Source organism: Podarcis muralis, chromosome 15, assembly GCF_964188315.1.
Source record: "Podarcis muralis chromosome 15, rPodMur119.hap1.1, whole genome shotgun sequence".
NCBI lineage: Eukaryota > Metazoa > Chordata > Lepidosauria > Squamata > Lacertidae > Podarcis > Podarcis muralis.
In genome coordinates this window covers 40,918,265-40,943,383 of record NC_135669.1, presented here as the reverse complement: position 1 = coordinate 40,943,383, position 25,119 = coordinate 40,918,265, and the positions used below count along the sequence as shown (strand labels likewise).

At 44.6% G+C, this 25,119-nt stretch overlaps 1 protein-coding gene and 1 long non-coding RNA gene across 2 annotated transcripts in view; one reads left to right on the top strand and one right to left on the bottom strand.

The window, feature by feature from the left end:
- The window catches only part of VMP1 (vacuole membrane protein 1), a 109,822-nt gene extending 85,525 nt beyond the window's left edge, over nucleotides 1-24,297 (top strand). The window contains exons 10-12 of the mRNA XM_028708698.2: nucleotides 316-377; nucleotides 20,320-20,419; nucleotides 22,874-24,297. Of these exons, the coding sequence (XP_028564531.2) occupies nucleotides 316-377; nucleotides 20,320-20,419; nucleotides 22,874-23,014 (303 nt within the window). The 3' untranslated portion in view covers nucleotides 23,015-24,297. The remainder of the gene's footprint in view (nucleotides 1-315; nucleotides 378-20,319; nucleotides 20,420-22,873) is intronic.
- Nucleotides 15,201-20,325, bottom strand: LOC114585816 (uncharacterized). The gene is made up of 2 exons (XR_003703994.2): nucleotides 17,348-20,325; nucleotides 15,201-17,112 (listed from the first exon to the last, which is right to left on the bottom strand). It is a non-coding gene; the product is annotated as an uncharacterized LOC114585816 (long non-coding RNA).
- Nucleotides 24,298-25,119: the final 822 nt, after the last annotated feature.

Here is a 25,119-nt window from a genome sequence, read left to right as displayed (position 1 = left end):
TGTCTGTCAACCAGACCATTGTGTAACAAACGTATCTGGTCCCCACTTTAAAGTGATGAGGACATTGAGACACAATGGGTAAAACATTGTGGGATCTGGGGAGAAGAGAGACACAAAGCTGCCTTTTCCAGCCAAAGTTGTGTGCCTAGTTTAAGGCCTATATGACCTTCACACTGGAAGAAATGTCAAGGCAAAGGGGTAACAAAATAACAGGAGAGGATGATTAATTGCATTGGAAGACGGGCTGTAATCTTGAATTGTTTTGGCTTCCCCTTCAGTTGAATATGCCTCTGACGGATGTTTTCCCTCTTTCAGAAACTTTTTGTCATTATCACATTCAGCAAACATATAGTGGAACAGATGGTGGCCTTAATTGGGTGAGTAACTTTATAGCTGCCTACTGCCTCACCTTGTTGGGAAGTATTGCTGTTTTGAACCCTTTGCAGCCTTGGGGGCAGACATCAGGTTGCCCTCTCAGATGAGGTTTGGCTGCGCCATTGCCCATGCTGGCCGCAAGGGCTGATGGGAATTGGAGTCTGGCAACAGATGGAGGGCGCCTTATGGACTTAACCTCTGCTCTGCTGCCTAAGAAGGAACAGAGGAGGGAGCCTGGGAAGAGAACGGAATTACTGCTGTTGGTTTGTTAACATTCTATCCTGGGCTTTTTTGTCTTAATTTCCAAAGCAATTCACACTTAAAAAAAGAATAACCCAACTACAGTGAAGTACCTACAGAATGATGCATACAGCAATTAAAATTCCAGCGAGAGGAAGAACAGAAGCCAACATTTACCATATTTTTTGCTCTATAAGATTTACTTTTTCCCTCCTAAAAAGTAAGGGGAAATGTGTGTGCATCTTATGGAGCAAATGCAGGCTGCGCAGCTATCACAGAAGCCAGAACAGCAAGAGGGATTGCTGCTTTCACTGCGCAGTGATCCCTCTTGCTGTTCTGGCTTCTGAGATTCAGAATATATTTTTTTTCTTGTTTTCCTCCTCCAAAAACTAGGTGCGTCTTGTGGTCTGGTGCGTCTTATAGAGCGAAAAATACGGTATACCAGGGCCAGTACCATTTCAGTGGGTTGTCTTAATAGTTTCACTCAAGATAGTGTGTAGACCCACTGAAACTAACGAACCTAAGTTAGTCGTGCCCGTTAATTTCCATAGGTCTTCTCTAAGCAGGAAAAGCATTGGAGACAGCCCAGTAGAATTTACAGCCCAGTTTAGGACTGTAGCCATAGTCTGCTAGTTTCGTTGTCCAGTTGTGGTGCCCTCCAGATGTTGCTGGACTACAGCTCCCATCACCCCTGATAATTGGCTACGTTGTGTGGGGCTCATTGGAGTTGGAGTCCTGCCACGCCTGGTCCAGCTCAACAAGATGCTTTTCATATGTCCTGGGTACTTTATCTGCCTAAATGCCTGGCCGTGTGCTTGGTTGTATTGATATATATATATATATGCAGGTTTTGGTGTCCTCGGGTATCTTCCCGTGTAAAAGTTGGGGTGTCTAGGCGACGTTTCGACGAGGTCTCACTCATCATCTTCAGGCTGGTGCTTTCGGCTTCTTGTTGCTCTGTTCCAGCAACAAGAAGCCGAAAGCACCAGCCTGAAGATGATGAGTGAGACCTCGTCGAAACGTCGCCTAGACACCCCAACTTTTACACGGGAAGATACCCGAGGACACCAAAACCTGCATTCCTGTACCCGTGAAAATCTACGAAAGCATATATATATATATATATATATATATATATACACACACACACACACACACACACACACACATATATATATATATATATATATATATATATATATATATATATGCTAAATGCTAAATACAGCCACACACACTCACACCGCTTAACACCTTAGTTTCTGAGTGGTGTACGGTAAGGTTAAAAATGATACACTAAAGAGAGAACCAACCATAAAATCAGTAAGCTTACTTAAATTGCTTGCGAAAATGAAGATATTCAACAACCTTCAATGTAAACAGTATATTTCTGAAGTACAAAGCTCCTCTTCAGAAGTGCCTTGGTACTAGAATGTGGAGTATGTTTCGAAATGTCAAAGGAGAAAACAATGATTCTGGGGGTATTAGCAGCATGTTGTTTCATTAGAAAAGCTTGCTCACTTTTCATAGACAAGCTATTCCTGTTTTAGAAAATACATGAATTCCCTATGTTTCCACACACCCCTTCCCAAATGAGTGTCCATCTGTCTTAGGAAGTGATTCAGACTTGTTTTAAAACGAAGAATTTATTGACTCTTACGGGCAGGAAATAGAGCAAGGCTGTAGATAACAAGCATGCAATTATTTTATATTTTTAAATATCTGTTGGCTTGTATCCTGTCTGCCCTGTCCCGTGTTAAAAGGGACAATAGCAGAGTTTTTAAAAAGAAAAAAATGAATGCCCATTTATAAAGGCATTGACGAATTGATGTTGTGCCCGTTCCCTTCCTTGCTGCTCCACATGACCAGCAACTGCTGAATAAATTTGGTATTTCACACATTTTTAATACAAATTCCACAAATACATGCAAAGGTATTGAAATCTCCACTCCCCGTGAATGCAGTTTGAAGAAATCACTTGAAAGTCACACAGAAATTGGGTTAACCCTGGTGCAGAATCCTGATGTCTTGTTTTTTTTGTGTGTGTGGTTTTGTTTTGTTTTGTTTTGGGGTTTTTTGGAAGCTACAGAAAACACCCAGTGCGCTCTCTCTCGCTCTCTCTCTGTATATATATGTAAAAAAAGATAAAGGACCCCCGGACAATTATAGTTTGTGTCCCATCCCCCAATTTTATCAGCTCTGGCCAGCATGGCCAATTGTCAGGGCACAGTTGTAGTTCAGAATATCTGGTGGGCATCAGGTTGAGGAATTATACTTGGTCTTCAGCCTTTTCATTTTGGGGCCCAGCATTAACCCCCCCCCCCCCAATGCTAAGTGGGACCCACTTTTATTTTGTACTGTATTCTTTCTTTCTTTCTTTCTTTCTTTCTTTCTTTCTTTCTTTCTTTCTTTCCTTCCTTTCTCTCCCTCCTCGCATTTCCTCCTGATTTCACTATATCTCTACCCCTTCTCCATCCTAGGTTGAGATTTGACCGGTGTGTGTGTGTGTGTGTGTGTGTGTGTGTGTGTGTGTGTGTGTTATGCTGTGTGTACAGTTGATAGAGCTAATATCCACGATCCTTAGTATTTTCTTGCGTGTATTTGCTGGGTGTGTGTGGATTTGTCTCAAAGATGCTTTTCAGAATCGCAATGTCTTGAAGTAATTGCTCTGGAAGTATGTAAACTAGACATGGGTAGCATTATGCAGAGGAGCTGGAGCATCCAAAGTTACATTCTTGAACAATTCAGTGCTGGAACAAATCTGTTTTTTATAACTTCCGGAGCTTCCAAATGCATTGTCGTTGTTTACAAAATAAAAGTCTATTAGTGCACATTCATCATTGTAATGACCATTCTCAAAGGCAATCTGAAAAGTGGTGCAATACGGAATTTCACTGTGAATTAGGATTGCCCCCCCCCCCCCCATCTCCTAAACTACTGGAACACTTAATCGTACAAAGTAGAAGAGATTCAGGGAAGATCTGTATGCTAGTTCAACTATTTTTATAAACTACTTTGTGAAAGTTTTTTACCTTGAAAAACAGGGTATAAATAGCTTTTTAAGAAACCTGCTCTGCACGCAGACAGATCCAGGTTTTATTATTATGTATTACATGTACCGTATATTTCCATGTATAAGACACCCCCATGTATAAGACGCCCCCTACTTTTGGGGACCCCAAATTTAGAAAATGGGCATATGCACTATCCGTGTACAGTGGTACCTCGGGTTAAGTACTTAATTCGTTCCGGAGGTCCGTTCTTAACCTGAAACCGTTCTTAACCTGAAGCACCACTTTAGCTAATGGGGCCTCCTGCTGCTGCTGCGCCGCCGGAGCACGATTTCTGTTCTCACCCTGAAGCAAAGTTCTTAACCTGAAGCACGATTTCTGGGTTAGCGGAGTCTGTAACCTGAAGCGTATGTAACCTGAGGTACCACTGTATAAGACGCCACCAGTTTTTTAACCTTATTTTAAAGAAAGAAACCTAGTCTTATACATGGAAAAGTACAGTATACAGTATGAAAGCTGATTTTCTGAAGTGAGGTCTCTTCAAAAACACCCATAAATCTTCAGACCAAAACTAGTAGCGTTTTTCGTCCTCTCTCATCAACTTTCAAGAGAGTTTCTATCTCCCCCCCCCCCTTACATTGCTTAATATCTTTGCAAAAGCTTCTATCAGATTCCAAACTTTGTTGGGTGGTTCACCTCAGGCTTCAAAAATGTTCTCGGGAGATGGGAAGGCTTCTGGAATGTCCTGATATCGTTTGGCTTTTTTTATTATTATTATTTCTATCTCTCAAACATGACCTCATCTGTGTCTCCCCAGAGTAGCGTATATAAAACCATGTGCAAAAACCACAGGAGGAGCCAGAATTTCTTAATCATTATCGGACGCAAAGTGTAGCTCACCCTTTTGCGGTGCACAATGTAAACTTGCTAGGCATGTTCTTCTTCCTGGTGGATTTAATTGAAGGCAGCCGGAGCCAAATTGAGGCTGCAGATTTTTTTGCACCATTACCTGGGAGCAAATCCCATCTGAACCAGCGAGGTTTGCTTTCTATGTAAACAGATCCCATTGGGCTTCTTGAATATCCCCACCCAGTTCCAGGCATGGGCTGCAAAAATTTCCTATTATCGCCAGACGCTGTGCTTGTGGCAACCTATATTTATAAAATCAAATGCATGCACACAATATTTTACTTTATATTTTGGGCAGGGGTGTGTGCAGTGAGAGATTTCCATCGCTGTTCTGTGCTGTATATATTCTTTGAAAGATACACAGTCAAGTGTATTTATTTCCAGCCACTTAAATACTAAATGTTGCAACTTTCCTTGTTTTCTGGCTGCCTTCCCTACCCATCCCACTCGAAGTAAGAACTCTGTCACACGATTATGATGTATAGCATATTTATTTATTTATTTGCTCTGTGGTGTGTTTTTTTTATCCAAGCAGATTTAATTAATTTCACTGCAAGGAATATTATTTTTGTTTGGGGGTTTTTTGGTATCTTTTTCTTGCTTTTTCTTTTTGAGACTGTCAGCTAAATGACTATGTATGAAATCATAAAGACCCTTTCAATGTGGGTTGAGGGATTCCCAGCCATTTATTTCTTTTAAGAGCTGTTTCTGCAAACTTAACATGGTTTGGCAGACCATACCCCTGTCAAAGGAAGCCAGCCCCCCCCCCCTTTCACTCCCTCCGTCCTCCTGCGATTTAATAAATTGCTTTGCTATCAAGAGGGAGAGCACTCCCCTCTTTGCAGCCGTTTTAAGCTGCCCGATGGGGAATTTCCAAGCCGTTCCCAACTTCTGCAAAGTGTTACGTGACGCTAGGCAGGAGAGCGGGGTAGTGCCACAGAAAGTAGCTCTGCACTGGAACGTTAAAAATAAAAATAAATTACGACAATGCTTTGCGGTGCATTTCTGTGTAGTTGTCATGGATACGGGCAAGCATGACCCACCTGTCCCCAAAGCAGACCACAAAAGTACTGGGCTCCTCATGAACAGCAGAAATAGAAATAGATCACACTAGAAATACATCAATAAAACCATTTGGTAAAGCTGCAGGTACGAAACCTGAAACCGGGTTGCCAGATGGGTCTGTAGGTCCCTTTATATATTTCCCTACTGAACACGATGCTGTTTAATCCGAGTATCCAATGTGCTTCAGCTTAAACAGCATTGCACCAGTGGGTTAAAATTGGGGGGTGGGGGTGGAGAGCATGTGGCCCTCCAGATGTCACTGGACTCCAACTCCCATCATCCCCACTCCAGCCGTGGGCTGATGGGAGCTGGAGTCTTGCAACAAGCCTTTCAAGTTCAGAACTTTCCCCATCTGCTTGTGTATTGGAATTGCCTTTCCATATGTTTCCAGTCGCTTGCCGTTTGCTGCCCCAGGCTCCTTCTGGGATGTAAATTGAATGAATGAAAAGCAAATAAACACCTAGAGGGCCACAGGCTCCCCACCACCACCTCTGCTGCGGCTTTTCTGAAGCTTTTGTGGCAGCCAACTGGACACAGAGAACATCCAAACCCCTCCTCCAGGTGGGAAGTTCAGCATCTAATAGGGAACAAGCCGGAGTTTCCAAGCTCTTTGAAGCAAAGAAATCGAAGGGTTGCACTGGCTTTGTCTTAATGCTTTTGGTTAGGAAAAGATGCTGAAGCCAAGGAGATGTGTAACTGTCTCGGAAGTTTCTCAGTCATGGCATTGGGTTCTCTCTTTTTCTCTGCGTGTGCTGTAAGCGACCTCTTCCCACCAAATTCATCCAATTGGGTTGAAAACATTCTTTACTCAGCCCAGTACGCAAGTTGGGCAACTCTGAAACAGAAGGGGGAAGGGAGAAAGTTCCATTTATTATTTTGAAAAGGAGGCGCAGATGGGAAGGAAATTCTAGACACGTAAGGTCTTTAAACCCTTTTTAAATGGATCGCAGCAGCAGCACAGTAATTGTGGGGTTGGGAGGAGGGTGTGTGTGTGTGTGTGTGTGTGTGTGTGTGTGTGTGTGTGAAAAGAGAGCTACAGGGATTTAACCCAGCAGTCGAAAGCCAGTGAGTGAGTGTGCAATCAGGAGCTGTGGTCAGTAGGATTGTATTCGAATTTGCAAAGGTCATTGGCCCCAGCCAGCCAGGATTTCTCCTGCAGTGAAATGAATGCAACGTCTACTGAGGAAAAAAGCTCTCACCTGCAGCTGTTAATCAAAATATATGCCTAGCAGATGTGCACAAAAACACATGCCCTCGCACACGTTTTCAGGAGCCAGTGTGGTGTAGTGGATCAGATTAAGACCAGGGTTCTAATCCATGCTTGGTCATGAAGCTCACTCTGGGAGTGATTTGGGGCCAGTTGTGGTCTGCGCCTATTCCCGCCTCGCAGGGTTGTTGTGAGAATAAAATGGGGCTAGAGAAGAACCACATAAATTGCCTCAAGCTCCTTGGAGGAAAACGTGTCGTGCTGGTGGTGCTTAATGGAGTAACAATAAGCCACAGGCCCCTGCCCCAAAGAGATTACTGTCTGTGTTTTATGAGAGCCTAGCGACAGAGGCAGAGCAAATTGTACTATCTGGTCCTGGGTTTTCTTGCAGTCCAGGGCAATGGACGCAAGAGTATTCGAAAATGGTGACTTGGGCCTCCGGGTATACCATACTAAAACCTGGAATTATTGGGGAAGGAAGGTATTAAGGTGATATATGAATGTTCACCATGAACAGAAAGAGGAAGAGTAGGTTTCAGCCCTTAACATCTCCTGAAACAGCTCTATGAGACAGGAACAATCCTCTTCCCGTTCACTCAGAGGGAAGGTCCACTGTGGGACTTATCCCCAAATAAGTGTGTGTAGGATTGCAGCCTTAAAACTAATATAAAGCCAACAAGATCTGCTTGAACTGAACTTCAGAAATCTCATCACTTCCTTTTGCCAGTGCTGCTGGCAACTATATATAGCAAGTATTTTTTAAAAAACAAAAAAACCCATACACACACACACACACACACACACACACACACACACTTTTTAATGCCGAAATGAAAGCCTATCTCCAGAAAGCAGACTCTCCAAGTCTGCTTGTAAGCGACCTTGGTTTGGAGTGGCAAGCTCCCTTCTGGAGCTGATCCATAGTTTCTGCTGCAGTGCGATCTTTTACAACTGAGTCAAGCGCCTCAAAGTTCTGGGTTTGTTCTGAATCGCCTTGCATCTTGCCTTGGTATTGGCTGAGCGTGGGGAAAACGGATGGCTTTTTTTTTTAAAGGCTGCGAGAACCTTTTATCATTACAGGAAATGACAAATCATTAAAAAAAAAAAATCTAACCGTTAAAAGCCGTTTATATCACCGTCTGGAGGTGGGGGAGTGTCTGTGTGTGGAATTAAATGAGCCATTTCAAGGTTCAGATAAACCAGGTGGAAGGAGTCTGGGTGCGGCAGAGAGCGGGGGAATGAGATGCGGATCTTGGAGAACGGATTAGCAACCCCTGCAACAGAGAATGCTTTACCAGGTTCTCCTATTCACCCTCCCACCCCACCCCCCCAAAAATCTCCTCTTTTGCTTCTCTGCATTTACATAAGCATCTTCTCCTCCGGAGACTTGTCCCAGATTATTTTTCTTCTTTAAAATGGGAAAGGTTCCTTACAGATACTTGCCCCCCCCCCAGTTCAGTACTGTCTGCACTGACAGGCAGCAGCTCTTCAAGATTGCAGGAGGTAGAGGTTCTTCTTGTAGCCCTGCCTGAAGATGCCAAAGGAGGGGTTAAACTAGAACCCTTCTGCATGAAAAGTAGGTGCTCTAAAACTGGAACTACAGCCTTCCATTTCATATTAAGAGTTGGGAACACAGGAAGCTGCCTTAAAGGTAAAGGGACCCCTGACCGTTAGGTCCAGTCGGGACAACTCTGGGGTTGCAGCGCTCATCTCGCTTTATTGGCCAAGGAAGCTGGCGTACAGCTTCCAGGTCATGTGGCCAGCATGATGAAGCCGCTTCTGGCAAACCAGAGCAGCACACGGAAACGCCGTTTACCTTCCCGCTGGAGTGGTACCTATTTATCTACTTGCACTTTGAGGTGCTTTCGAACTGCTAGGTTGGCAGGAGCAGGGCAGAGCAATGGGAGCTCACCCTGTCGCAGGGATTCGAACCGCTGACCTTCTGATCGGCAAGTCCTAGGCTCTGTGGTTTAACCCACAGTGCCACCCGCGTCCCAGGAAGCTGCCTTAGGCTGCATCAAACCATTGGCATGTCTAGCTCAGTATTGCCTGCACTGACTAGACGCTTCGGTTGAGCATCCTGCATTGCAGGGGGTTGGACTAGATGACCCTGGGGTCCCTTCCGACTCTATGAGTCTATGACTAGCGGCAGCTCTCCAGGGATTCAGGCTGGGGTCTCTCCTAAAAGATGCTCTTCTACTGAACAACGGCCCTTCCCTAAAAAAACGAATGCCAGAGGTTCTTGCGTGGCAATCTGGTGGCAGGGGGTGATCTGCAGACTCTTCCACGGGAGGGAATTACCTGTGGTAAAGAGAAGCATTGTGATGTAACAGTGCTTAGAGTGTTGGGCCTGGACATGAGAGACCAGGGTTCGAATCCCGACTCAGGACTCAGCCATCAAGCCCACTGGGTGACCTTGGGCCAGTCGCTACCTCTCAGCCCTGGCCTACCTCACAGGGGTTGTCATGAGGAGAAGATGTGGAAGGGCGGGAAACCGTGTACACTACTTTGAGCTTCTGGGTGGAAAGTTGAGCTATATAACTGCAACACATAATAAACAAACAGCTCCTTTTTTAAAAAAAATAAAAACTCCAGCCACCACTCCCCCCAAGAAAGTACAAAGCCACAAAGAGATGTTGTTCAGCGGTTCGGCCTTGAACAGCTGTTTTTATTCCGGACTCTCTTTCTTTTTTTTTAATAGAGTCTGGTGCAGAGTTATTAAAACAGTACCCGTACAGTCATTTGGAACAACTTTGGCCCCAAACATAGAGACCCTGGAAACTTTTAAGCAAAACGTTAGGCTCTGTTTCCTATGATGCAAGATGGGCTGGAAGCAGAAGTTATGGCAGGTGCGAGGTTGCCGCCCCAAAATCACCCCTGTGCGTGTGTCTCTCCCTCCCTCTCTCCATCGTCATGTCCTAGCGATGCTCAAAGTAACTGCATTGAGCATGGGCAGTGGAGGCTGGGCCATTTGGGCAAATGGGGCACTGCCCTGCCAGCCTCAGCCAGCCCCTTCTGCATGCTTTCCTACTTGGGTGGGGTATGGATGGTTGCTGCTTCCCCTATTGGGGGGGGGGGCAGAAGCTGCAGAAAATGCCAGTTTTGGGATCACCACCCTAAGACATTCTGCAGGATGCTGCTCCCCAAGCATAATTTCTCCAGGTGAGCCAAGTGATCTTACATATTTACCGTATTTTTCGCTCTATAAGACGCACCAGACCATAAGACGTACCTAGTTTTTGGAGGAGGAAAACAAGAAAAAAATATTCTTAATCTCAGAAGCCAGAACAGCAAGAGGGATTGCTGTGCAGTGAAAGCAGCGATCCCTCTTGCTGTTCTGGCTTCTGGGAGAGCTGCGCAGCCTGCATTCGGTCCATAAGACGCACACACATTTCCCCTTACTTTTTAGGAGGGAAAAATTGAGTCTTAAAAAGCAAAAAATACGGTATATAGAGCCGGGTCATGTGGCTCCATGAGGAAGCAAAAGGCTTTCCAATCACCTCCTTAGTTTTTAACTGGGGGTGCTGGGGATTGAGCCAGAGTCCTTCTGCGTTGCAAAGCAGGTGCTCTGCACCGAGCTGCGTTCTGTCCCCTAAAAATAAATTATGATTCTAGTCCTCATGGTTCTAAGTGAAAAGTTGGAACATGCCTTCAGCCAAGTCAGGTCATTGGTCCATCCAGCTCATTTATCATTTACAGTGGGTGGGGAAACCCGTGAGCCTGATGTAGCCAAAGGGTCTCTCCCCCCCCCCCCGACCCCCCGCACAGTCTCACTTACAGGCAACAGATTTCTGGGATCAGTCAGAGAGTCTTTCCTACTCTTACCTGGAGATACTAGGGATTGGATCTTCTGCTTGCAAAACAGGCTTGCCATTTTCAGCGAGAATGTCCCCTCTGGCATTCCCATCACGGCGTATCTTTAAGCAAAGGATGTGTACCCACCATGTTTAAAACCCATGGCTTTCCCCCACCAAAAAATAAAATAAAATAAAAAATCCTGGGAACTGTAGTGTAAGGGTGCTAGGAATCGTAGCTCTGTAAGGTGTGAACTACGGTTCCCAGGAAGCCATATACCAATTGCTGGAAACCACAGGAGGGGAGAGTGCTCTTGTGGTCGAATCCTGCTTGCTGATTTCCCACAGGCATCCGGCTGACTAATGTGAGATCAAGATGCTGGACTAGTGCTTTAAATGAAGATGTAAATGTACACAGCCAAGAGCATCACTAGGGCATTTAGCAAGCCTGCGCAGACACCCCTTCTTACTCCTCACGTCTTTGTTTCTCCTTCCAGAGCAGGGTTGTGAGATGAGATATGTGACTCATTCTTAAGTCACCGATCAATGTGCATCTTGCTCCGTATAGTTTGCATGATGTACATCACCTTACGGCGCCTTCCTTCCTTCCTTCCTTCCTTCCTTCCTTCGAGGTAACATGTTTCAACGATCTGCTTCTGCGATACCATTTCAAAGGGAGCAGAGTCTGTTGGCCACATCTGACGCCTGCAGTCCTGACTCACTCAGGTTGTCAAAGGGAGAGCCAGGAAGAAGCCTCAGGGTTGTGAGGTCAAATTCCCCGGCACCACCATGGCAAAAACTAATAGGCCTGGAGCCGGGAATATGATACCTGCTTTCTGCTGCCCACTTGCACTCAGGTTTCTAGTCCTCGTGGTTTTGCAGAATTAAGTGGGGAACTGCTGGCTAAAAGAGGTATTGGGAGGAATGGCAGAGCTGGGTGTTGACTACATACTTTGTATGCATATCTTCAGGCAATCTTTAAAAGTACAGTGGTACCTCGGGTTACATACGCTTCAGATTACAGACACTACTAACCCAAAAATAATACCTCAGGTTAAGAACTTTGCTTCAGGATGAGAACAGAAATCGTGCTCCGGCGGCGTGGCAGCAGCAGGAGGCCCCCTTAGCTAAAGTGGTGCTTCAGGTTAAGAACAGTTTCAGGTTAAGAACGGACCTCTGGAACGAATTAAGTACTTAACCTGAGGTACCACTGTACCTCGTTGGATGAGACCAAGGTCTAGGGGTGGGGGACCTGTGGAGGTCTGAGCCCAGGGTCTTTTGCAGTGTGCCCCCAATCATCCTCCTCTTTATTTTAAAAAATAGCTTGCAGGCACCTTTTTCCTTTGGTTCCCTAAATTTGCATTGATGCACATGCAAACCATATGCAAACGTGTGTCTTGAAAGACCCTGCCTGGGAATAAAAAACACTTACAAGTAGAGTCGGCTGTTCAGTGCCCGATGGGCCAGCGGTCTGCTTAAGAGTGAGGTATTTCCTTTTGTATCAGAAACAAAGAGGCAAGCAGAGAGCCAAGATGCCAATCTAACTCGCTTTCACACACACCTCCCTTCTCTGTGGTTGTATGGGAGGAGGGTGATAATCCGTTCGTGGCTGATGTGCTGCTAGATTTCATGCTTTCGCCCATCTCCAGCCTCGCCACTGCCCTGACCTGTCCAGGTAAGCTGGTTTCAGGAGGGTGGCTCTGCAGCTCTACATTATCACACCAGCCACTACTGGAAAGGAGACCCTTCATTCATCATCTCCAGCCCCTGCCATCATTCTGTTCACTTTCAAAACTGTTCTGTGTGAACAGAGGGGAAAGCAGGTACAGTGGTACCTCGGGTTAAGTACTTAATTTGTTCCGGAGGTCCGTTCTTAACCTGAAACTGTTCTTAACCTGAAACACCACTTTAGCTAATGGGGCCTCCTGCTGCCGCCGCGCCGCTGGAGCACAATTTCTGTTCTCATCCTGAAGCAAAATTCTTAACCTGAAGCACTATTTCTGGGTTAGCGGAGTCTGTAACCTGAAGCGTATGTAACCCGAGGTACCACTGTACTAGTCACCTACTTAACTCCCCTAGTTGAAATCTTCTAGCACCTCTTTCCCAATGGATAGGGGGACAGGGGCTCAAGATTTGTCTGCTGTAGGTTAGTTACCTTCTTTTTAAAACTTTCAGAATTGGTAGATGAACTGTTGTTTGAACAGAATGCTTTTCAATGCACACTTTTGTCAGTGGTTTTAGGAACTGTGAACCACGGCTGATGGAGAAAGAGAAGAGACTAGAAAGTGTTAGGTTGATGGATAGAGACAGCCAGGGTGAGGGAGAGGGGAGGATGGAACAGAGAGGAGAAAATGGCGAGAAATTGTCGGAACAGGAGAGGAAACGTTAGACAGAAGAGAGAGGGAGAGATTCAGTCCTATGTTGCTGCATGGAGTTTAAAAACAGATCCAGAGTCTGCAAAAGTTGACAACCACTGCTTTAGAGCATGAGAATTTTCTGAAGTAGGAGCGCAAGGGCTTGTGGTGCCCGAGACAGAACGCCACAGAAAAATCCCACCCAAATACTGGAATGGCAAACCAACCACTGCTTTTTACTTTGAGGCTTTCAAATACGCCATCGCCATCTCCTTAAGCTGTCCTTCCTCATGAGGGCTAGTTACTTTCCCTCTTTTTTTAAACAACAACCAAAAACAACAGCAACCTGCAGCTCTCAGAAGTGCATTCGGCCGGCTGCTTGAAGGATGTTCAGCATCCTTAAATGCAACATGTGCTTCCTTGTCCGCGAAAGCTGGCAAGAAATGTCCAGAAGCGTTAGTCCGGAGTACAATGAATTCTGGACAGGCCAGGCCATCTGGCTTGTAAAAGAAAAGACCGAGGAGCTTAACTATATTTAGCACTTAGGACTGCGCTATTAAACAATTTGGAACCGGTTTCTGTCTGTTGCTTATTAAGAAAAGGGACGCCGGGCAATGTAAGATCGTTGACCCATTTGGCTGTTAGAATAAAGAACAGGGTCCAGTTCCTAGCCAAACAGTGACCAGTTCCAAATTCTTAATAGAGAAGTGTTCGTTGTTCCCGAAGCATAGCAGAGATTTGTAATACACATAATTGGCTGTTTAAAAGTTATCTTGTGTACTTCTGTAGTTGAAATTTTGATGATGCTTCCATATTCCTGCAATACCATGTACTGTGCAAACTCTAAGGGACGCAGGTGGTGCTGTGGTCTAAACCACAGAGCCTAGGACTTGCCGATCAGAAGGTCGGTGGTTTGAATCCCTGCGATGGGGTGAGCTCCTGTTGCTCTGTCCCAGCTCCTGCCCACCTAGCAGTTCAAAATCATGTCTAATGCAAGTAGATAAATAGGTACCGCTCCGGCAGGAAGGTAAACGGTGTTTCCGTGTGCTGCTCTGGTTCGCCAGAAGCGGCTTAGTCATGCTGGCCACATGACCCAGAAGCTGTACGCCGGCTCCCTTGGCCTATAAAGCGAGATGAGCGCACAACCCCAGAGTCGTCCACGACTGGACCTAATGGTCAGGGGTCTCTTTACCTTTACGCAAACTTTGGAGCTTGGAGTACAGGGTTCCCCAATGCAGATGGGATTTTGATTTTATAAGTGCAAGGGGAGAAATGGTCAGAGATGATTGCCTCGGGACGTTGTCAAAATGTGGAATATCGAGTCAGTGAGGAAAGGGGTGCTGATCCCACTAGGGTGGAGTGTCAGTTGTAATAGTGCTTCATTTGTTCAGAGGAGGGTTTGATGGAAGGGCACATTTCACTGCGCTAGAAACTTGGGCTGTGGGATATCTGGGTTAGGATCTCTGCTCAGCCATGAAGTTTCTGTGCCACTGCCAGACTGACTCACTCAGCCTAACCTACCTTGCAGGGTTATTGTGAGATTAATGAAGAGATGATGTATGCTTTCTTGAGCTCCTTGGGAGAAGGGTGGATATCAATGTAATAAAGGCAATAATGATTATAGCATGATTCTGTCGAGTTTCAATCCCACTGATTTTAATGGAATAAAGCATGTTTTTAACTGTCACACTGAAATCCACGCATCATGCAAAATGTTTAACTTTCAGCATAGTGGCTTTTTAGTTTTAACGGCTGTGAAGGTGATATTAACAAATCGTCTTCAAAGACTAGAGACTGTAAATAATATTTTTCCAATTCTGATCTGCCCAGCTATTTATGAAACTGTTTTAATTGGATGCAAAATTGGATACTTAGTGCCAAAAGGCAGTACTGTATAAGCAATTTCAAATAAAATTTGTTGCGATGATGGACAAAACAGTTTTTAGATACTAAATACACTACCAATGTTTCCAGCCTTTTTGATAGAAATGTGTCCTTTTGTTCAGATGACAGTAATCAGAACAGATTTCCCCCCCTCAAAGGGCACATTTTGGGTGATGGTAGCTATCCTGAAAACAGATTATACATTAAAATCATAACCACCATCACTGGCACATTGTTACGTTTCACAATATGAAATGTTCTGTGAGCCAAAATGTACATTTCCCATTTTTTTATTTGGTCATTTAACTGGATTTAGTACTTGTAGCAGCCTTGAAACACAAACACAAAAAAGTACAAGAAATTAAACTGCAAATTGTATTTTATTTATACTCCCATCTGTCTTCATAAAATCAGGGTGGCTAAAGGTATTTTTAAAATCTAGGTTTTATTAAGCTTTTAGCAAACAGTGGCCATGATCCAATACATTCAGACATGCCAGTTGATTTCAGAGGTTTCGGCACTGAGTGGTGACTAGGTATCTCATATCACTTGAGTGTAACAGAAATAAATTAAGCTGAGGCACAATCCAGTTAAGTTCCATCAAATTGGAAGGTAAAATTAGGGTTGCCCACTCTGTTCCGTGGGGATCAGAAGTACTTGAATCACACACTCTTGGTTTTCTTAGAAAAAGGAAATCGAGGCTGTAATCCTTGATTTCCTTTTTCTAAGAAAGTGTTGCATGTAGAATTAGTCCCGTTGGCCTCAATTTACATACAGGATTGCATTGTAAAACAGTTAACAGTCGTCGTAGTACTTCATTTAATTGCATAAATTTTATTCCAATTCATCATTCAAAATAAAAAAAAAGTCCAGTGAGGAGCATACTTTACAAACACTTATTGTAGTAAAGAAGAATACTTTTTTAAAAAATCTACTATAGGAATACCTTACACATTTATAGCCAGTTGTCACAGTTTCTTCTAAAGCGAAATTTAAGGTGAGTTTGGAACATCCTTCTCAAGGAACACCATAATTTTTACTTCCTTTTTTTTCCTTTTTGCTTTTTAGATATACATTTGCCTTTGTTGTTAGTAGCTGACCTGGGTCATTCTTTATATATAAATCCAGTAACTGACTCCTAGCTAATTCATTAATAATTCTAGGGATGTTTAAAATTTTGATCATAAGAATTTCTCAGGGCTTGTGGCTATTCATTCATATCCACCATCAGGGTTGTAATAACACATTGGCTGCTCTGACAGTATGACCCTACTACTCAGAAATAAGTCCCATTGAATTAAATCGGGCTCATTCCCAGGGAAGTAGGTATAGGATTGGCACTTCAGTAACCTATAGGGACAACACACACACACCCCAATTTTAATTTTTATTTTGCTTTTAAGATAAGCTACTATTTAAAAAGTAAAATCTGTAGAAGTTGAGATTTATTTATTTTTACACTGCATGGATAGTAGCCCTGGGTAGTAAGCCTTGCTGTACAGTATTTATTTTTATTTTTTGAATCTAGAAAGCCAGAACTATGTTACTACTCTGCAGTTTTGCCCAACAAAAGGCGCAGTGTAACACATTGACACCGCTGCGGTCATTGTCCGTGCCAGGCAAAGGCAGATTTCTTGAAATAATACCTGAAATATCTGTCACTGACTGAAGCAGTAGCTGAAGCAAGGACCTATGTTCTTCCACTCTATAAAGCGTAATGCACATGGATGGTGGAATAATGGTAATAATAGTAAGGGCATCACTTTGATATATATATTGGTCAAATGCACATTTTGGAGGACACATCTTTCAGATCCTCTGTTGACTGACTTTAATAAAACCCATGCCATCTAGAAAGTTTTTACTCAAATTCCATAATGTGTTGTTTTGTTCCCTTTTAATTGGATAATGGGAAAATCATTTCAGCTGTTCTCAGTTTCGGTTTCTCACCCTTTTGACATTCTGAAAGAGTCTTACATAAATGAAGAATAAGTATGCAAAATGCTAATTAATAAACCAAACTTAATTGCAGAGGGGTTTTTTTTAAATCAAACTGAGTGAGCAGAAGCTATAGCCTTTAAACATTTAAAATAAATAAAAATTCTCCTCTGTATTAAAAACGCATGGTGTACATTTCCTGGACAAGCTGTAAATTTTCAGTAGATAACACTCAGTTGTGTAATTTCATAAACAGCTCCCGAAAGACCACAGAATAACTTAATAAAATTTATACTGTGCAATGGATTTACAAGGTTGTCATTCTGCGCCGTTTTCTGTTACGGGAAAAGGGATATAAAAAAGAGAGAGAATAAAACTGAGCATCAGGAAGAAAATGTACCCACCCAATCCTGAACAATGCGAACTTTGTTCAGCAATTAACTTTTGATGGCAAATGGATATCGGCTCTTGTAATTAAAAAGACCTGAATAATTTCTTTTGCCAGTCATTCAACTCTCACCATCTAAGTATTTCCTACCTAATACAGGTTTGTTCAAGCAAAAGCATTACCTTTTCAAAAGCTCTTTTCTCTGTTGGACTTCTGTGTCATCTGAAATCTTAACCCGAGTGTGATTTTTGAGAATACGGTGACTCGTTTTTGCTGGACGAGTCATTCTGCACAATCATAGCAGGGAGATGAGTCTTCACTTTGGTTTTGCAGACTTTCCTAAGCTGACATAATTTTTACCTTAATCACACTACCTTGGGGAGAAAATGTTTTTTAATTATAAAGGAAAATATACCACTACCAAACCGGTTCCCAGTTTGAACTGTGTTCACTGTCCAATCCTTAAAAATATATATATATTTAAACCAAGTACTTTACTGTATGGTAAAATTTAAAAATCATGGGTTGCATCCAGTTTGCTTTGAATGTGATTAACATGGACATAGCCATAGCTAGATTTTTAAGACAAAAAAAATTCCTTCCAGTAGCACCTTAAAGACCAACTAAGTTAGTTCTTGGTATGAGCTTTCGTGTGCATGCACACTTCTTCAGATAACTTCTTCAGGTAACTAGATTTTTAAGGACTGATGAAGAATGCAGTATAAATTCAGGGGAACAGCAGCTTTGGCAAGGATAATTTTTATTTAAAACAGATTTAACCCCTAAAGGAAAATACATGTATGTGCATTAAGATAAGAGTTGCTTGAAACTTTCCAAATGGATCAGTAGATCCAAACTGGAGAAATGTACATAAATTACATAGGTGATAGCAAATTAAGTCAGAATACATCAGTTGAAATTAATGGAACTTGAGATGCTGTTAGATCTACCGAGTATAACTAGCATAGTCTATAGCTTTTCATATGTCCCATGAAAAGAGCAATGAAAAAAATATTTCATTTTTACTTGGCTTTTTAAAAAAAAACTTGTCTCCAAGGAAAACGAAGAAGGGCTAGGTCCCACTTTTGGGGCACATTATATTGACCACATTCTGTGGCACCTCTTAGCTAGAACTTGTCAAAAGGGGCTTTTTCCTTTGATTTCTTTTTTTGTTTCGCTTTTCAAGGGAGGGGGAAGATCGCTTTAGCATGGCCTGTGAGACACGGTGAGAGGACTTCCCCCCAAAATGTGGGAGGGAGGCAGCTGTGCCCCCACAACTAGACTTCTGCCCTCAGCTGTGATGGAGCATGCTATCCTGTGGCCAGTGTTGAAGCAAGTTTTAACTACTAGCCCAGCTGGCTTTTGTATGTGGAGTTATGGTCATTGTGTCTAATGGCAGAGCCGGCCCTCTTAAAGCACTGTGCTGCCTTTAGTGTCTTAATTGCATTCAAAAGAGCAAAGCAACAGAGCTTCTCGATTCATTTCCTGATTACATTTTTACATCCTGCCACTTTTCCAGGAGGCTCAGTTAGTTGCCTGGGTGCAGGAGCTCCTGCCTTCTGCTCCCCCCTCGGTTTCATCCTCCTCAACAGCCCTATGAGGTAGGATAAGCTTGAGAGGCTGAGCATTGTGGCCGAGTCAGGATTTGAAGCTGCCTCCCCCACCCCTGCCCAAACCCACCTGCTCTCAACTGGGAGCTTAGCATCCTAATCCTAAACAACACATGCGAGCCCTTCTGATTTCAGTGGCACATACAGTACTTGCAGGGAGGAGAGAGGCTGGAGAATTTATCTAATCATATGGAACTTATCAGCCTCTGAGGGCATCTCCTTGTTCTGGCAAAACTGTCCTTGGCTGACTTCCTTTCTCCCCACCTTTCAAGCTTTTCTTCATCACTCTCTACTCAGGTGATGGAGGGACACCTTTCCCCTCCATCCACACCTATATCCCTGTAAACATATTGCCTGGATGATCTTCAGTTGCCACTTTCAGAAGCAAATAGCCATTTCTGCACTGAGAGCTAGCCTTTCCACCACGCCGTACCCTGTTGGGAAACCAGAGATATCTGGGAAAGCGTGTGTTTTTTTAATCAGTTTTCCTTATTCCTCCCAAGGTAAGGTGTGTTCCGTAACTATCATTTGCCTGCAGAGTCATTGGCCATAAAGTATGAAATGATTCAGAAGAAGGAAAAGTTCACAGCTTTTCCTTTGTTCCTTGTTAATCAGCCACTTTTTTTTCCTTTCTCCTTTTATTGCCTGGCTTCTTTCTCTCCCCCCCCTTTTTTTTGGGGGGTGGGGGGGTGGGAGGTGCCCTTTTGGAATTGGCTAATGCATTTATTTTATTTTATTGGACCAGGGAGTGTGTGAAGGGGGGTGGAGAGAATGGATGGATAGATGGATGGATGACGCAGGAATTGTCCTAATAAGGACTTGGTTGGAGCAAAGGCCCGCCTCCTTTTGAGCCGATGGGGGCAAGTCACAGAGGTGGGAGGAGGGGGGGCAGGCAGCTTCTTTTTTAAACTGGGGCGAATGACACAAGCCCAAGTCATTTCCTTGCTAATCGGTTCAAACCAGTTCTTACAGGAACCCTTGGTGATAAATGGTTGGGACTTCTCAGAAGTCACTCCATTTGAACTCCTGGCATTGAGCTCGCTCTCAGGCTTGGCTTTCAGGAAGAACAGTTAGCAATATAACCTCAGACCTCCAGCTTCTCTCTGCTGCCTCCGATCTAGCTAACCGGCATTTGGCTGCCCAGAAACATTTGCTATTTGGGCTTTTTTCCCTTCCCCTTTCCTTTCTCTTTCTCTGTCTCTTCCTTCCTCTCTCTGTCTTTAATTTAATTTTATTTTTTGCGAGAGGGGAGAGTTTTCTGTACTTCCAAACCATCAGGAAAGCCGATAACCACGTGCTATTTCTTAAAAAAAAAAAACCCCAAAGACCCGTGGTTCTTCCACGTGCCTCCGGTTTGATCGCCCCCACTTCCTTAAGCTGTGATTTTGAATTTTGGCGGTAAGTTTTTCCCCACCCCACCTAAATAATATTTTTTCCTCTTGTGCTGTTTTCTTCCATCCTCTCTTTCCCACCCCTCCCAAACCCGACTTTACCCTTTTCCAATGTTCTGCCTTGAATTGCTCTTTTTGGGGGACCCGACCTAGCGCCGTCCCCAGCGTAGGCCCATCTCTCCAAAAGCCCTTTCAGCAATATTTGGAAACCCAGCGGCTGAAGCTTCACCACAAAGCGGAAGGAGCACCCCAGGTAAGAAATCTTACTGCCTTGTTATTTCTGTTTTCCTGACTTCACCCCCACCCCCACCCCACCTTCTCCCCTGGCCGCTTCCTGCATTCTGGGATTAGCTTCGGGGTTTGAATTTAAAGATCCTCTTAGGGGCAGCAGCCTAGTCTGTCACATTGTAGCTTAAAAAAAAATATATCGCCTGAATGATGGGGAGAGTTGCTGTAGCACTCAGGTCCTGGGGGGGGGGGGGGGCTTCCCACTGGAGCGCCTGGGTGTCCCCTGTGATGACCAGATCCAGTTCTTTTGATGTTCTTACAATTGGCTTTTAAAAAGAGAGAGGGTGGGGTGAAGAGCTGGTCAGCAGTCCTTAAAACTGAACCTTTTAAAATGATGGTTAGAAGACTGTCCCAGAGGTCTATTTTAGGAAGCAAGCCAACCCCGAGGAGGGAGGGGGCACTATTATATGACCCTTAGAGTTGTCGCCAACTCATTTTGACTCAAGAGTAGACCCATTAAAGCGAATGGGCCTTTTTTTTGGTCATGTGCATGGTTTTCAGTGGGTCTACTCTTGAGCCAGGACTACCACGGGTTAAATTTGTGCCCTTCCGTGTTGGAATACTCCAAAAGCAAACGTAGGAGGGCGATGATCCGGCAAGATCAAGATTCCTCCCAACAGGAACACCCTGATGCTTAGTATTTTCTCTGCCGGAACCTAAAACGAGCATGGGGCTGCAACTCCCGATCAGCCCCAGGTAGCGCTGCCCAATGGTCAGAGGTGACTGCAGCAGCGGCCCAACAACGCTGGTCTGGCCGGGGGGAGGTTGCCACAAGCTCGCCATCCCTCCCCTAACCCTGAACCGAGTGTGTCACAGAGCGTCCAGCACTCACGGGCATCCGGAGTCTTGTCCCACCTGGGAAAGTCAGGCAGCCTTCAGGTACCAGGAAGCCGACATCAGGGGGAATTATGTGAATGACCCATTCTGAAAATGCTGCTGCTCGCTGCTGCCCTCTCTTGACCCCGAAGGGGAACGCCCAGGCTTCTCCCCTCTCCAGCCCTCTTTCCGGCAAATGTCTTAATAGCAGTTCTTTTCTGCTGCGTCAGTCGCGGGTTGCACAACCCCGATGCCAACCGGAACAGGCTGCAAACAAAACAAAAGCGAGGGGTGGCCTTTCGCGGAACTCCGCTGCCAGCCAATGGCTGCACTGTGCACGGGGCGCGGCGGATTCTTGCTATTTCTTTATTGTCCCGAGTGTGAACTCTCTGGATCCAGGCAGGGAGAGGGGCGGGGGACGCGCCAGGAGGGCAGGTCGCCCTTAGTTAACCCCTTGAAGGCGCCTGCGCTCAAGCGCCCAAAAAGCAGGGGCAAAGAGCAGCCGGGGAAGTCTGTAGCTCTGTGGGGCAGGCGATCTGCCTTGCATGCAGAAGAGATCCCAGATTCAATCCCCGGCGTTTCCAAGTCCCCCCCCCCCCCCGCCAAACCCCAGAGAGCTGCTGCCAGTCAGTGTAGCCAGTCCTGAGCTTAAATGGGCCATTGGTCTGTCTTGATGGAAGGTTGCCCTGGGTGGTTTCGCATTAGCTTCTGTTACAGCGTGTTTCTCATTCATTGTGCCAGTAGCTTTCTGCAGAGGCTTGGCATTTGCATGCAGTAAAGTCCAGGGTCCCCACCCAGTTCAAAGCATGGAGTGATGGGCAGTGCGATTGCCTTCCCCCTGCAGGCAATGCTCAGCTAAATAGATAAAAATAGTCTGAGGCAGCATCGGGCTACTTTAAACCAGAGTTGGATCTTTGTTCCACCTAGCTCAGTATTCTGGCCAACAACAGCGACTCACTAGAGGCTTTCAGGCAGGAGTGTTTCCGAGCCTTACCTGGAGGTACCAGGAATTGAATCTGGGTCCTTCGGTGTGCAAAGCAAATTCTCTGCCTGCTTACCTGCAGCCCTTCCTCAGAAGCTCTTTGGGCCTTCTTCAGTTAGCTTCCCCTGAAGGACTCACTCCTTTTGCTGATCTACCCCTGCAGTGTGGGACTCAAGTCTTGTAGGGAACTTAGGAAGCAGCCTTAGACCAGGTCAGGCTTTTTAACTACCCTACCTGGCAGTGACTTGCCCTCCTTCCCTGAGCCCTTTTGACCGGAGATGCAGAGAATTTGAAACTTCCACTGGCAAAACAGGTCCTCCGCCCCTGAGCTATATAGGGCCAATTCTGGATTTTCCCCGGGGCAACAGAGAAGACCCAGCAAATTTGGCCTGTGTCTGCATGTAGTATCCCCCAGAACTCTTCTCGGGCTCTATGGCAAATAAGTCAGAATCTTGAAAGCCCTTAAGTGAGCTAGGTGGGTATTTTTGGAAGTGGGGGAGAAGTTAACGATTCCCTGTCAGTCCAAGGAAATTTTTTTATCTGTGTATTCTAACCTGGATTCTCTCTCCCCCCACCCCTCTCTCTCTCTCTCTCTCTCTCTGCTTTTTTCTTCATCTGCAGAGCGAAAACTGGCTGTCGTGGATGTTTGAAAAGTTGGTTATCGTCATGGTGTGCTATTTCATCCTGTCCATTATAAACTCGATGGCTCAGAGCTATGCTAAGCGTCTCCAGCAGATGTCCTCTGAGGAGAAAACCAAATGAGCTCCGGGGAAGAGGGAGACGGACCCCAAATTTAATTGGGACGACCAGCCTCACATTTAAAAAAAAAAAATCAAAATCGGCATTATTTGAAATTGGAGGGTGGGTGAGATGGTTGTGGGGTGTTTTTTATTATCATTCTTTTTCAAAGTAACTCTGCCGATTAGTAAACATTTCTCATTGATTGCCATTTGTAAAGGTAATGTACATGCTTCTGTTTATTTCATCCAAGTTGGAATATAAGGGGAGAACATTGCCTCCTATTTTAAATTTATATTTCCAGTGGATTATATCCAACATTCATACTCAGAGTAGACCCACTGGGTGGTATTCCATGCTAGTCCTACTCAGACTCAGTGAAACAAATGACCAGGACTTTGGACTTGGTTGAATACAGCCCATTGAACTTATTAACATGGCTCCATTAACTTCAATGGACCTGAGTAAAACTTACTTGAATACAGCCCAATATCACAGATTTTTCTTTTTTTAACAGGCAGCACAACTCCGGACTGTAACTTATAGACCCAGCTTGCCACTAAGTTTTTTTCTAAAAAAAATATTAAAAAGTCCAAAGTTGGTAGCTCCACCTTCTCCCCTGAGATGGTCACGTGTCCATCCCAGTCTTAACATTGAATAAATAGTCTTAGATTGGCTAGCAGACTTGCATGACCCTCATGCTAACATCTGGGTTCTTCAAAGGTTCTCCATTACATGTTGGGTGGGGTGGGTGGAATCTCAGATTTTTTTTAACTTCATAATGGTTCTGAGCAGAGACACTGGTGCCATCTGCTGCTGGAGTTCTCTTTTCTTTTTTCCATTAAAAAGAAAAAAAATCTGTATATTTAGAATGACGTTAAGATGATAACAGAAGAAATATATATAAAATCACCTTGGATCATTCCAGACCTTCTTGTCTTGGTCTTTTAAAGCTCTTCCTCCTCCTCTTTACCCTTTTGTATCCCTGTTTTCACCTTCATTTTATTTTGCAAAGTTTTATCTCCCTCCGGGGTCTCTCTGATCCTCCGGAGCTCTTTGTTCTTTGATTTCTCCCCTCCCTCAAGAACTTCTCACTCAAGGAAATAGAAAAGTGTTGGGACCTTGACACGGTTTGGTTAATTTTATTTATTTAACTGACAAGTAGCCCGTTGTGTTGGGTTTGTTTGTGTTTCTTTTTAAAAAACGGTTAACTTGCGATGTTTTGCATAGCATCGTTAGGAAATGCACAGGAAGGTGTCTTGCAAGGCGCAAGAAGGGTGACTGGAATAAACAACCATTCAAATATCTTTTTAAATGCCTTTTTCTTAAACAGAAGTTACAAGTGTGTATATTGTGTCTTGCTTTAACACCTGCAGAAAATGCAACACTTTTTGCCACAACCCAATAAATCGCCTCTGCTCCCTTTGCATAAGTAGGCACTCCAGCTAGCACTTGGGAAAAGCCCTTGCCTGAATATCCTGGGAAGCTCCTGCCAATCTGCATGGACGAGGTAACTTGTGACTCTCCATAAGTTATTGGACTCCAGCTCCCATCGTCCCCAGCCAACATGGCCCAAGGGTCAGGAATGATGGGAGTTGCTAGTTCAGCAGAATCTGGAGGGCCACAGGTCTCCTGTCCCCGTTTTAGACAGTCCTAAGCTAGGTGAGCCGAGGGTCTTGGGCAATATCAGGCAGCTTCCTCAGTTTCCTATAAAGCAGGAGACATTGATAGTTCCCCTAAATATCAGGTGGGGCCCCTTAAAGAGGTATCCCCCTCCTAGATGACTGCCCACCCTATTTTGGCTTGCATGCAGAGGTAATGCTGCGCCTCCCCTTTCCCAACATTGCAAGGCAGAGACAGGCCTCTGATTGTTCCGTGTGCCTTCAGTTTCGTTTATTTTTCAAGCTTCCCCAGGGCCTTTAATTCACACGTTTTCTCTTCTGTCTTCTCTTGGAGGAAGGACCATATAGCTCCGTGGTAGAACATACTTTTGGCATGCAGAAGGCCCTGGGTTCAATCCCTGGCATTTCCAGGAGGAAAATATCCATGTAAAATGCTGGAGAACCAGTAGACAATACGACGCTAAATGGACCCGATGGTCTAGCTCGGTAGAAAGCAGCTTCCTGCAT